The sequence below is a fragment of the Opisthocomus hoazin genome, chromosome 1 (assembly GCF_030867145.1).
Source record: "Opisthocomus hoazin isolate bOpiHoa1 chromosome 1, bOpiHoa1.hap1, whole genome shotgun sequence".
Taxonomy (NCBI): Eukaryota; Metazoa; Chordata; class Aves; order Opisthocomiformes; family Opisthocomidae; genus Opisthocomus; species Opisthocomus hoazin.
The window spans coordinates 92,884,608-92,899,239 of NC_134414.1; the positions used below are offsets into that span (position 1 = coordinate 92,884,608).

Sequence of the window (14,632 nt, forward strand, 5' to 3'; positions counted from 1 at the left end):
TGTTGCCATCAGGAGGAAATAAAGGGTAAAACACAAACACCCAAAGAGAATCATAGCTTGTGGCTCCAAATAACCTCCAAATGTTTTTGATTTGATGTTTTTTGAAGTCTCTGGCTACTGGGAAGTAGAGCCCTGTTGCTGTGGAAAGGTAGACCAAGACTGTGTTATGCTACCTGAACCACTTGTATTATTGATTTCTAGAGACAAAGGTGGTTCCCAAACTGCTGAAATAAAGATAGAAAAGTTAGCATTTGGGTTTAGTTCTTGATACTGATGATTTTCTATTGCAGGGGACGGTAGGATAGCAGCCAGCCTGCTGGAATGTTTAGATACTAACATTGTTTCTTGAATATGAAATAACTAAAATATGAAATAAATAAAACATTATGTAGAGGATTTTAGGCTGGGCAAACAGAAGCCTTCAGCAAAGCATATTTTCAAACTTTCATAAATCAAGTAAATGATGATAAATGTTAGGTAAGTAAATACGTCTATATACCAAATACCCTAATGAACCAAAATCGTTCACTGCAATAGGCTAACTTCTATGAAGCCCTGTTTCTCAAATTAATTGGTTTCCATTTCCAGCTACTGTGAACAGAGCTGAAGCAGAAGACATACCGATTTTCAAAATGGGTTGTTTACATACATTCCTGAGAAATCGTCTAGAAAAATAAGATTATACGCTGTAATAGAAAATAATTGCTTGCATGTTTTTGAGGACAAGCAAACACCTGTAATGATTTTTCAGGTTTCTTGAGAAACCTGAAATAGGGGAATACAAGGTAGGAACAAGCATGTTGCAAGACTGGTTAGCATCAGTGGCTTGTTATCAGTTAGATATAACAAATATATGTATTATTTTTACCGCTCATGATAGATATGTTTCAGAACTAGGATGTTTGATAATGATATAATGTGATATTCAGTAAACTTGACTCAGTTTTTCTTAATTGTTGGAGTAGTTGAATGAACCTATTCTCAGTGTTCTGAAGGTCTGAGTTTAGAGACATGCTTTCAGATTTTTGCATGGCAGCTAAGTAAAAGAGCTAGAGGAGAGAATGGCACCGAATATTCCTTTTGTAGCCCACCTATACTCTGGAGATTAGAGAGTACATTTGTTGTACAGCAGATGGCATCATGAGTTCAAGAATAGTGAATGAGCATTCTTGTAAGACTTGTGATATTTTTAGCATTAATTCTGTGCCTAGTAGATAAAAAGTGCTTCTGTACAGCACTTCCTTGTAATTAGTTCAAATACTCGTATTATTTTTTGAGATCCTTTTTTATATGTTTTGTCTTGTGTTTAACAGAAAAAGAAATTAAAGATTTTTCAAACATTATTTTAAGGTCTTTTAAGCATTGTGTAAAGTGTCCTTTTTTAAATACAAGGAATTAGGTATCCAAGGATGAGGCTGTTTTAGCAAAATTAAATTGATGGTATACTCAGCAGTATGCCTCTACAGGTATTATCATTTTGAGCCTGTTTATTTTTCTGTAGATTGCCTGGGATGATTTTGAAGCCTTTCTGGTTTAGACTTTTCTGCTGTATTCCAGACAGCAAACTGTGTAGATTATGGTATTAAGGCCCATGTTTTCCTAGCTGTGTGAAAGCATTCCTTGTCACCCTCCAGCTGTTCCATCACCTCTTTTTTTTCTGAAGAATTTTAATTTTTTTTTCCACTTTGCTCTCTCTAGCAGCCACACTGTTACAAAGGAATTTTGTTTCTGTCTTCGATTTTGATCCTTTCTTAAGCTGGAAAAAATAAAATTTATTTTTACGATGAAAAGGTTAAAACAATTAAGTTAAATTATTTACTTCATACTTTTGGTTTTGTTGCAGTTGTGTTTGTGTATGCATGCATATGTATATATGTGTGTGAGATAAGGAGAAATTAATGCTGAAACATTTGATCTGATTGTCTTTCAGTGAGATGATTACAAACTTACAGAAAGGGAAATCACTTTAAGAAGCATCTACTAGTGGAAATGGCAACAAACCCTTACTTAAAGTACTCCAAAAATGTCTCCATTTCTGCAGCATCAGAAACATTGTAAAAGAAGACTAGGTGACATGTAGAGATAGCCAGGGGAAATAAGAGTTATGTTGTGATTCCTGTGTTATATACAGTGCAAGAAAGACAGGTTTAATATGGTTTTAGATATATTTACCTCAGTTCCTGTACTGTAAATATAGAATTGAATCAAACCCCTCCGAACAAGATGAAACACTGTAAGAAGGAAATAGGGAGTCAGCAGCTACAAACTCCTCTACAAAGTGACATCATAGAAATTTAAGTCTGTGAAGAAATATACGTATTCTTCTTTCATGCCTCTGTTCATAAATTAACCTTCCATGCATTCTTACAGTAATTATTTCAGTAAGGTTAATTAGAAGGTAACCGTAGAATCCTGCATTTCAAAAACACCTTTTTGTTATTAGTGTTTATTTAGAAATGTGATTTTTTTCCTTCTTTTTAGGAGTGTGGCATAATTTTGTTCTTGGTGTTGCAAGTTTCATGGTTTTGTTTCTGCTGCCAGCCATCCTTTTCCCTTTCTATTACACGGGTGTTGGGGCACTTGTCACTGAGGTCGCAGAGGTAAGAAAAGATCTTTACTGTTTTCATATATCATGTTTTGTGACCTAAAAAGTACCTGTGTCTCTTATTATCACTGTCAAATTTGGTCAGTGCAGAACTCTGCAGAATCTAATACATTGCACTTTTTGTCTGCTTAAAGTTTCCTTCTTAGTCTCATGTTTTTTAGTATTAGTAAATGAAGGAACATAGCATGGATAATTGTAGACAATTCAGTGTACTATGAAACTGTTTAGACATTTGAGATGAGTTTGCAGGCTTATTTCTGGGAGTTTTTTAAACTTCTTTTCAATATTGGCACTAAGTATATCTACTGGAAGCTGCATTATCACTCTAGTTATTGCTATCTGTTTGTAATGTTGAAGATTATTTTGAGCTGATTTCCTTGCTTGTTTGGTCAGCTGGAAGCAAAGTAGAGATAGACTGCTGAGTTTCTGGAAAGAACTGGTTTTTTTCTGACTTAATCAAATACAGCACAGTTGAACAGCAGAGCTGAAAGGATTCAGTCTTTCTTGGATCTAAAAGTGAACTGATATAACTGAAGAGCAGAGTGACGTTTATTGTGCTTTATACCTTGGAAAGTATAGGTGCACCCTGCTTTGTTGAAAGATGCAAGGTATGAATTTAAGCTTCCTGAACTTAAAGTGGTAGGAAAAACCACAACATATTAACTTGTATGAAAATAATTACTGAAATTTGAAGAGGTCCCCTGGAACACTTGGAGACTTGCCCTTTTCTTTTTATTTGCAATAAATAAGTTATTCTTTGTACAGAATGTCATTTTTGTATTGTTCTATCATAAATTGAAATAATCTGTTCTAGTGAAGCCTGAGATTTTCCGTTTCTCTGGAAATAATGTTTTAACCTAAAGATTTCATGGCTATTCAGCAGAACTGTAAACAAATCCTTGTAGTTTTAACTGTAATAATATGACTGACTTCACTGTTTCTTCTCAGGATTCTCCTGCCAATGGACCAAGAGGTCTTTTTGTGGGAGACCTTGTCACTAACCTACAAGACTGCCCAGTTTATAGTGTGGAAGACTGGAATTCCTGTCTGAGAGGCATTTCGGAGAAGTCACAGGTCGGCTACTGTATAAGTGCAGCTACCCTACAGCAGTTAAGCTTTCCAGCTAGAGGTATGACTTTAGGTGCTCTCTTCATTATTCTGTGTTACAATTTTATCATGTCTTAAAGACTGTTTCGGATTTAGGATTTGCTGGTGGCGCCAGATTTCTCGGAGGTTGAGTCTGCTGTCCTGTCTTAAGCAGTGACCAATATGCCATTCATTTTTGTGAAATCTGAAAATGAGGAAGAGGTAGATGGAAGACAGAAGAATTTCTCTGGTCTTGCAGTCATCCTATACAAATAACCTGTATGATCTCAGTAATTAAATTTGCCTCTTCAGGATATTGCATAACTTGGTTATTCGCACTAATACAATTATCTCCTCTATTTTTAGTTTAGTTATATGGATCAACTCAGTGATCTTTTGCAGATGTAAATCCCACACATTACCTCACTGCTTTGATCAGCATGACATTACAAATTGTATGGCTTAACCCAATGATGTGCTTCATTATGGCCACTTCTTCTGATGTGTCTCACTATACTGGTTTTATGTTTCATTTGCTTCTTCAACCTCACATTGTCATTGCGCATAAACTCAGTTTTGTCTGGATAGCACCTATTGCTTCTAGAAGTCAGTCTGTTTCCTTCTGTTTTCATTTATACATTAAAGTGCTTGTTGCTGTAACAGTTTACCCCTGAGAAACAAAAAAATGTGAACTGAATGAAATTAGAACAATAAAAACATTAAGTAGAACAAAAAAGAACAGTCAAGTTAAATTGGCCAAATGTCTTGTGACATGCCCTAAAGCTCTGTAGAGTTTGGTTCATGCAAGCATCCATGGAGACTGAATTCCAAAGGTAAGGGGCTGCTGCTGAGCCAAACCTATGTGATGCTATTCAGAGCTTCAAAATTATCGCTGCGTTTTTCCGTCATACTGGAAGTAAACAGGAGGCCAGGCAGCTCAGCTTTTTGATGTGCTATAGTTCTCCTGTGAGACTAAAAAGGTAATTATTTTTTTTTAGCATGTAAGGAAAGTAATCTTACAGCTGGAACTAAGACAAATATTTAAACTGGAAACTAGTGGAGTATGGGCAAGATCCTGTTTTTAGAGACCACACAGTTTGGATTATCCCTCTGAAGAGGAGGGCAGCTTTGGCACATGCTTTCAGCTGGGCAGGGATGGCAAGTAGGAACCAATTCTTGAATGTTGTAGGTGTATGTGCTTAGATTCTGCTGTTCTGCAAAATGCAGTTTCAGAGTCATGGATAATAAAACTGCATATTCTGCAACTGAACCAGTCCTATTTAGATTGAAATACTAGAGACTTAATACTAGAGACTGAATATTGCTTCGAAGCTTGGTTTCTGTATTGTGTTAGCAGCTTATTGTCCCACTGCTGCATTCTAATCAGACCAGTCTGTGTGCATTTTTGGAGCCATAAGCCTCCAGCAGTGAGAAATGTTCCTCTGAAATTAAATGAACTCTGTTAGGTCTCTAGCAGCTGTCATTTCTCAAAATCTTGACAGTTCACAACTTGATATAAATACAGAATATCAATAAAAACATATCTAGTAAATGGACCCTATCTACTTGACCATAAAACAAATGGAGAGTAAACTATTTGAGTATGAAGCTAGACAGAAAACAATGCCCCAAGGGCCTTCTTGAAATTAAAAAAAAAAAAGTGTTTTCAATGTCATTTATAAGGAAGCTAATTTCATGGTCATTCACCATTCAAAAACATACATGGTTGCTTAGCCTCAGGGTGCTTGAAAAAAGCATTGAACGGTACAGTGCTTGCACCTGTAAGCCCCAGGCATAAAGCTCCGTGTTAGTGGACTGCAGGTTATGCAGTGATAAATCAACAACCAGTATTGCAGGCTTGATCTACCTAAGGAAGGTAGTGCAGTGTTGCTGTGACACAGATTCTTACAGTGACTATTCTTTTGTGGGTTTTTTAAAAGCTGTTGTTGTAGAGTAAGTTAGGATTAATTCATTTAAAGAACATCCATACAAATATTCTGTACCAGACTATTCAAATCACAGTTTAAAACATCATTTCTTCACTGCTGCAGCCTTCAAGGCTTGGAAAGCTTTCAAAACCTGAATCTTGTAAAGGCTTTCACACTTTAAAGAGGACATTTTGAGTCTTGGTCATTTCCGTAGCCAGCCAGTGAAATCTGTACAGTAGCAGGTAACAAATTTCTATGCCAAACCTAAATACAATTTGGACACAATGGATAAAAATGTTTTTTAACTTGTAATGCTCAGAACATTGCAGTGGTAGATCTCCAGTATCTAAAGGAGATATATTAAGATTAAAAAATCAGTATGTGACACGACTGAAATCAGGTGACATTGTTAAAGTGGTGAAGCTTATTTTTAGTTGTGACTGAACCACAGCTAGGCTCTGTGAATTACTATGATCTTGAAGGCTACAGAATGATTGTTTTACTTTATTCAGAGGCCAGTTTCTTTTCAGGAAGTTACTATAATATTGATCGTTTGCTCTATGCCTATCTTCTTTAGTCTACAGAAGACTCGATGGCTCAGTTGAATGTTGTAGTAACAACAGCCTCACAGACATTTGCTTTTCATATAGCAATAACTTGGACAGCCACCTGGTGAGTTACTTAAACTACTAATTCTGTTTGGTAAATCTGAAATTACTTAAAGTAGTAATAGTTACCAACATTTATGCAGCATACTCAAGTGCTTTAGAATACCTACAGTTTGTAATAAAGGTGTATGTGTATGTTATTCTCCCAATTTATGGTTTAAAAAACTGAAGTATTAGTTATGATTTTTGCCATGATCAATCAGGGAGTCTCTGGAAGAACCAGAAAAGATCTTATACCCCTCATTACTTTAGGCAGAAAGACACCTTCCCCATTTTCACCACTGGATAAGAATACTGGTGAGAATACTTGAGAACAAGGTGAAATAGCTTATTTTGGTGCTTCAGTCTTTAAAGGTACTGAGCACTACAGGCAAAGCAAAGCAGTAGACTATTTGTTCCATTATTTTGTCTGAAGCCAGCAGTGCTGCTCACTAGGTTAAACTAAAAACATGCAAGAGAGGGTCCTAGAAATTTCCCAACTTCTTAAAATCAGGGCCTCTATTTGATTCCTTTTTACCAGGTTGATTTTCTCGTAACGTGGAAACATAAAGTTTCTCAGTAGGATTTTGACTTACTTTCTTCAAAAAACAGAAATGTTTGTTAAAATACATGATCGATATTGACAGTGATGTAATATTTCTAACAGTTCCCTTTACAAGAAAAAGAGCACAAATACTGTGTAAACGTTTGTACACATACCAGTTTATTATTGCTCTGACCTCTAGTCATAAATGCCTAAAGAAATGGAAATAAGTCTATTCCTACATCTGCTATGTTTACAGTTTCTGTGATGGTAAACTTCCCAGTCCAGGGTGGTTTTGTGGTATTTAACCACTAAGAATTGAGCACAGACCAGCAGTTCATTTGAAATACGACAGTGGCTGGTAACGTCCTGGAGTTCAGCAAGATTTGATAAATGACTGTCTCACTGAGCTTTGACATTCTTAAGCTCATAGTTGCTACTCAGGAACAGAGAAGAAATAAAAGCATACAGAAGCCTGTGACCTTCAAGTGTCCTTAGACTGGCTGTGAGGTTTTGAACAATTATTTTAAATAGTCTTTGCAGTGCTATGCAGCAATATTTGAAAGTGTGCCCTCTCCCACTCATCAGAATAGAAAGAGCTTGTGTGGAGGTTAATGGAGAGTGTCTGACACTCATGCATTTATGGGGAGTGTAACTACCAGGCTAAGAAGCAAGAAAAAATCAAGAAAATCCCTTTTTTTCCCCCTATGGCAAACAGTAGATGAAGAACTTTGCTTGCTTGTGTTTAAGAACAAAAGGAAAATTATCACTGAGCTTTTACGAGAGACACAGGGGGAAGAACAATTTCCTCTTCCTTTCTGCTGTACTCTCTTTGGCCTGTGGGGAGCAAGAAAGATCTGGTCTTTCAGATTGCAGAGTGAGAGAGTCTTATAGGCAGGACTCGGGACACAGCACTGCATTAAGTCCTGTGTTCATCTTAGTTGAGAATGATTTCTGAGCTGTCACACAGCTGGTAGATTTGTTGGTTTGTTTGCTGAACGTAACGTTTTGTTCAGCCAAATGAGGTTTTATATCAATGAAGACTAAAACTTCTTAAACAGGTAAGTCACTAGCATGTTGATCCAGGCTGTGTTCATTAGAAATCACTGACGTGTTTAGATGCCTTGGTTTTTTGTTGTGCATGTGTGTACCTTTTCAAAAATAGTTAGCTTTTGTTTTGGTACGTGTACCTTCTCTTCCATATTCCACCAAAAATGGAATGACAGGTTGAATACATATCAGGTAGAGGTTCTGCAGGATTTGACAAAAAAAAAAAACAAATCAGATGTCAGCTCTTCATGGGCTGGTAGTATAGCAGTGAGGCACTTCCTTTGCTTTAAAAAGGAATATATAGCACCTTTTTTTCTGATCTGTTGGAAAAGACCTTTAAATTTGATAATCATTTTAAATGCCCTTTGCAGTATGCCTGTCTGCCAGCACGAAAAGTTATTGAGGCCAGCAAAGTTTGTCGAACCAACATGGACTGCCAGAAGGACTTTATTCCAAGCTTTTGTGTGACTCCTTCTTTAGAGAACCAAACAAGGCTAATCAGGGTAAAACACCCACCCCATATTGACATGCTATATGTAGGACACCCCATGCATCTTCAGTACACAGGTTGGTATTATTTATTGAAACTGTTTAACAAAGAAATTCTATTATGGTTTACATTGCCTGGCTGCTTGAACAAGGTCTTGGAGCGCTTGTCAGTTAACTTGTTTAATGCAGAATCCATTTCTTGTTACAGCCAGTGGAGAGACATGGACTGCTCAGGCCTAAAATGAAATGTGCACAGTGCAATGAGTTACAAAGGTAATAGAAACCATATGTGATATGAGATGGTTGTTTTTTCAGAATAGTATGAAAGGGCTATTTCTATAACAGCTCTCACCCAGGTTAGTCATGGGAACCAGGCACCTCCTCACACGGCAGCATCTCAACTTGCTCTAACATCATGCCGTGGAATATTACCATGACTGCGTAAATCACACCTAATATCCAAGTATCTGTGACAGATTCCTGTGACTACTGAGCCACAAATACAATCACAACATGTTTTATTCCTGATCATTTTTTTTACTTATTTGAGTGCCCAAAATTAAGTAACAGTTTAGTTCCTTACTTTGAAATAGACTATGGCTCTCCTTTAGACAAGCTTGTATCCTTGACCCAGGTAGACAAGTAAAAATTAATTCTGCTCTTGGAGCAAGTACAGAAAGAATGAACAAACTCATTAACATCCTTGCTTAGTAGCTTGAGTGGCATGGTGCAAATTGCCTTCAGAGGGGCTTAAAAAGTATGAAGTGTGAAACTACTGTCCCTTCCTGTGAGGAACCTGTCTGTTCCTCACAGACAGCTGTACCTCACAGGAGGTCTTACTTCAGACATCCTGAAGTACCTCCTGAGCAAGGCATTGTACTTTTCTGAGTAAGCACTGGAATTAGGTACAAAAGAGCTTTAGAAACAGTGGTGAAATCTGGTGGTGTAAATGTTTATGCATTCTAGCATAAACATATTTTTAGTTAATCTGTCAGTCTTTATCTTTCTGTGTTGGTCATATTTTGATACTGCATGACAGATTTTTTATTTCTACTTGTTAATACTATGCCCCCATTTAAGCCCAAAATATGATCTCTTCACTTGTTATTTCTGCTCTCTTGCCATTTAGGAGGAAAACATTGTTCACCTGTGTTACATCAACACACAGTTCTATATTTGATGACATCTATTCCGAATGCAGCAACAAATTTTAAGAATAGAGTTTAATAATTATTTTAGGTTCCCTTTCTTGGTCTCTAACAGTATAAACTTTAGGTACTCTGGAACAATTGATATTGTTCTCTTTTCCAATATGTTGGAGCAATGGAGTTTTAGTCAGTGTTCCCTATTAAACAGTAATTCTGCAGAACAGTTGAATCTGTCAGTCTGTCAGAAGTCAGAAAAGAATGTTACTGTATCTAAAGAGGTAGTTCTTTAAGAAGTTACTGTGTGAAAATACAGTTTACAGTGTATTTACAGCAATATAATTCTAAAGTGATTTACTGTACGCTGGGAATTGCACATTGAATATGTTAATTTGAAGGCTAAAAGCTTGACTTTACTACAAGCTATGCTGCAAATGCATCCTATGCACTATGTTCCCTTTGGAAAAACACCAGAGCTAAGAAGATAGGATCCTGGCTTGGGCAGCAGGTAGTCTACTGTACCATCACAGAGTTCCATGCATTCCAATGAAACAACTAAATATTTCAGACTTAACTTTGCACTGTTCAGTACTGGCTTGAGGCCAACAGGTTTGATTTTTTTTTTCCAGACGTGACTGATCAGAATGTGATAACCATTTTTTTACAGTTAAGAAAGGAAAATAATTTCTTCCTCTGCTGGGGCCAAGCTCTTTTCAGTGGAGCCCAGCAACAGGACAAGGGGCAATGGGCACAAACTGAAGCACAGGAAGTTCCATCTGAACATGAGGAAAAACTTCTTCACTCTGAGGGTGACGGAGCACTGGAACAGGCTGCCCAGGGAGGCTGTGGAGTCTCCTTCTCTGGAGATATTCAAGACCCGCCTGGACAAGGTCCTGTGCAGCCTGCTGTAGGTGACCCTGCTTTGGCAGGGGGGTTGGACTGGATGACCCACAGAGGTCCCTTCCAACCCCGAACATGCTGTGATTCTGTGATACTATGTGAATTTTGAAATAGGAATGTGTCTTAGTGAAATGCCTTATTCTTTAGTATGACCTTTCTACCTGCAGGAAACATTACTTTTTAGAGTGGTGCTACATTTAACACACAATTTAATACTGGAGTTGCACTAGTGTGTGCTATGACTTTACTTTCTCAAGAAATATCACTAAGGTAATGTGTGAAAAACATTCTAAGATTATGCATGTATTATTTTCTACTTAGGCTTGTGTTGTTGTCATGATAGTCCTGATTTATGGAGAAGCAGGAATTATTTCATATTTTCATTTGAAGCTAGCTTCAAAATACAATATTTTTTAATATTTGTATCCATATTAGCTACTTACAAGAAATAGGCTATACAACTTACTTCTAGAAAACGTTTGTTTTCCCCAAGTAAAATATCCTAGCAAAAATATTTTTTGTTGATATGGATGCTATATAATGTCTTGTTTCTAGCATAAAAAAACCCTGTAAGGAATCATAATCCTAAATGAATTTACAAGTGCTGGAGATTTGGCCAAAACTAAACCAGAAGGAATGATTAGGGATGCATGCTGTTTAGGATGGACACATTGATTAATCCTTTTAATTAGCATTGTCTCTGTAAAAAGTATCTAATGTAATCCAATATAAATTCATACTGTGGGTTTAATTCATGTGGTATTACTCAAGACTTTCAGACTTCTCTTATTGCAAGCCAGTTATGCTCTAGAGGCTCTCCCTGTGCTGGATAGATGATATATAAGGTTGAAATGGAGGGCCCTGTCACTATTGCCATGCAGCTTTGCAGTGTTTCTTCTTTATTTTGTAATGGGTTTTTTATTCCTTCACATCATTTCTGGTATGGCAAAATCTTGGCTTCTTTCTCTGGCCCTTGTTGGGTGGGAATAACCTGGTGACTAACATTTGCATTTTGAATTCACATTGCTTGAGGGAATATCATATCCCTGAATGCTACTGTATCTGCATCACCCATCAAGGATCAAAAACTGCAAGATTTCCTTCATGAAAAGCGTATAAAAATTACCTAGAAGATAATTTCCCAAAACTGGACCTGTCTCTTACTTGTGTTGTAACCAAGTCTTCTGGAAAAAAAAGCCACTTCCTAGTTTTGGGGAGATTTTTGGGCAACAACAGCCATAATCTCTGATGAAGGTCTGTCTGGTACAGTCTGGTTTCTCAAGATTTCTGTGCTTGTTTCCCCTTGTTGCTGAGGATGATCCTTCTTTGCCTTCAACCTATATTTAAAGGATTGCATGTGTAGTTCTTCTGGAGACCGAACAGAAATATCTCATACTGTACTGTCTCTCCCCTCCATAGCATACATGCCCTTTTCCCCGTGAAGAGGTTTTTGAAAAGCTCTTTGGCCAACCTCGTCTCCAAATCACTTCTAATTAAAATTGTGTCTGTTGTGCATTCTTCTCAATATTTGCCAACACGATCTAGAATTAGCCAACAAAAGAAATGTTAATTCCAGGTCAAATAATTGTTTGATTAGAGTGGGAAAACAATGACTGGTTTGCCTCACCCAGCCTCATTGCTGTTCACCTTTTCCCAGTACTGTCTTTTGAAGATCTGTCTGGAGAACAGAATTTCTGTAATTCTTGTTATTCCTCGAAGGACAAATTTGCCTGCTGCCATTAGGTTTGATCCATTACAGCCACTAAATTAATTCCCTTGTATTACAGTATCGAGAGTTCAGTCCAGCGGCTTTCTGAAGAGTTCCGTTGTGTTTTGGAGATTGCTTCAGCAGGAAGGTTTGGAGTTTAGATCCATGTCTAGTGGCTGTCAGGGACAACAGACAGTTTGTGGTAACAAAGAGGGAAGGAGATTAGTGATCCATTCTCAATGTAGGCACAAGTTCAGGTTCAGGATGGTGACTTGTTAGTGGACTTGTTAGGTGTTTGTCAAGAGGCAGTCAAGCTTTGAAATCACAGGGTATTGCAGTGTGTGTCTTTTGAAACCATTGAATACACTGGCTGCCTCAGCCATTTTGCTGTTTTGGCTCATGAACAAGAAGTCTGATCAGATGTTCTGATACCAGCCTTCAGCTTGATGAGTTGTTTCCTTTGGATATCACTTGACTTGGATGCCTCTGACTTCCTGAGCTGGGTGGTGTCCAGGATTTCTGTCTGTTGTGTTCTTCACTCAGTAGTCCAACAGACATTTATTTTCTCTCGGTTCCCCTAAGTCAAAGATCTTTCTTAAGCTAAGGTAAGAGAGAACGTGCTTTTCAAGCTGTCTTGGCACAGCTGCGGCAGTTACGGTATTGGAAAGTTCTCTGCTTGTTGCCACACCAAACCCATTCTTCTTTTTTGGACTCCATGCTATCCAAATTGCTCCAACCCATAGTATGCTTGCTGGTTGGACTAATTATTGCTTCTGACTCATCAGAAGGGCCTGTATTGATGGAAGAAAATGTATTTACGTGACTGATTGCACTAGTTCTCTGCCTCATGTGCAGAACTTTGGAACTACTTTCCTCTGATCTTTGTTCCGACGTCCTTGAATTGTTTATTGAACCTGAAGAAGTCTCATCTCTCCCTTAACTAAGATATACTTAGCAGCACTTTTGGTGTGTTATGTGCTAGTCCTGTGAGATTCCTAAAGTTCTCTTAGCCTATGGTTTTAAAATTACTCAAAGGGTGAGTTAAATTGTTGCTTTCCCAAGGGATGTTTGTAAGTCTTGCTTTCAGATATTTCTGTGGAGATGGTATTTCTTACAACCGTAACTTTTCCCAGGTTGATGGGGAAAATTCAGGCTATTGTGGCTGGCCTCAACTCACGTCCAAAGTTGTTCTTTAGGGACAGAATGACTATTGATGATACTGTGCAAGCTTATTCTTAAGGTGATTTTCTAATTCTGCCTTAACTTATCTAAACATCTTCCTTGTGGGGATAAGACTCTGCTATCCTATGAGTGGAGTCTAGTGAGTGTAGTAGGAAAGATGTCTCTCTTCCAGCTCGCACAGAACTAAGGCTTTCAGACGGTCCCTGAGACTGGCAGACTGAGACTGCTGTTTACTTTGAAAGACTGCATCAAGACTTTTTATGAGACAACCCAGATGGAGCATCCCAGTAGTAACAGAGTGTACTCTGGGACATCTCAAGCTACGTCAGTTTTCTTTGAGGAGTCTCTCATAAACATGTGACATGCACTCAGCTGAAGCTTCATGTACACCTTCAAAGAAGTTACAGTACTAAAGAAGTGTTTCAAGGTCATGTGGTGCTTGACATTGCAATTTTCCAGTCACTATTTATAGCAAGGATGCTGAGCCCCACTTCCCAAGTTTTCAAGTTGCACTAAGTTACATCTTGGAGTCACTTAAGGTATCATCTGAAAGCAGAAAAAGCAGCTACTTGTGTACTGGCTAAGTGGTATGAAGATGTAATGCACCCATGCATCATGTCCTAGCCTGTGCTTTCTCAGAGTGACTCCAGAACTCTGCTCCCTACCTGCCCCACTCCTGTCCACCATGTGCTCAGCCTCAGGTTGGGGGGATTCTGCAGGTACTGCAAGAAGAGAATTTTCTGGCCTTCAGAGAAAGTGCATGTGTGCACCCACAGTATGAATGTATACATGTGGACTGCATATGTTGGAAAAGTCTGGTAACTATAATCTCTTTTTATATGTTTTTCTTTGAAAAGGGCTTAAATTACACGGTGTGGTCTTTATGACTACAGATGTCCAGCTGCCTCTGAAAATATATATCTTAGATCTACTTCTGCTGAAATCGTGCTGATTGTATTGTGTGTAAGAAAGATTTAATCGCTGCACTCTTTTAAAAACAAAAACCAAACAAAACTGTATTTGGATTGGTTGTTCATCCCTAAAGAAATGTCGTTTCAGATCTGTTTTTTCTGAAAAATTATAATCTCAAATTCATCATGTTATAATCCTGGAATGACTGTTCATGTTTTGTGTATCTTTGTATTTTCATTTCAGTAAGTCTCAGCAGTTTTGTACCACGACAAAACTTTCTAAGCATCGATCTGCCTGTGGTAATAGAGACATTTTGCAAGTATCCTTTGAAGTGTGGTTGTTCTTTTAAGGCAAGAAGGGAAGTGTTTAGAATTTGGTGACCCAGCAGAATTGCTGTTGGATATCATTTTAGACAGGATGCTCTGAAACATTTCTG

The 14,632-nt window shown here is 37.8% G+C and overlaps 1 protein-coding gene across 5 annotated transcripts in view; it reads left to right on the forward strand.

Moving 5' to 3' along the window:
• The window catches only part of MBTPS2 (membrane bound transcription factor peptidase, site 2), a 43,182-nt gene that overhangs the window by 15,200 nt on the left and 13,350 nt on the right, over positions 1–14,632 (forward strand). For 2 of the 5 annotated variants that reach the window (XM_075429510.1, XM_075429499.1), the window contains exons 6-10: positions 2,482–2,600; positions 3,554–3,734; positions 6,197–6,291; positions 8,232–8,427; positions 14,440–14,515. In XM_075429510.1, the coding sequence (XP_075285625.1) occupies positions 2,482–2,600; positions 3,554–3,734; positions 6,197–6,291; positions 8,232–8,427; positions 14,440–14,515 (667 nt within the window). Of the gene's footprint in view, positions 1–2,481; positions 2,601–3,553; positions 3,735–6,196; positions 6,292–8,231; positions 8,428–8,557; positions 8,623–14,439; positions 14,519–14,632 lie in introns of those variants that run through there. The other 3 variants (XM_075429521.1, XM_075429531.1, XM_075429539.1) reach the window with 3 other exon arrangements.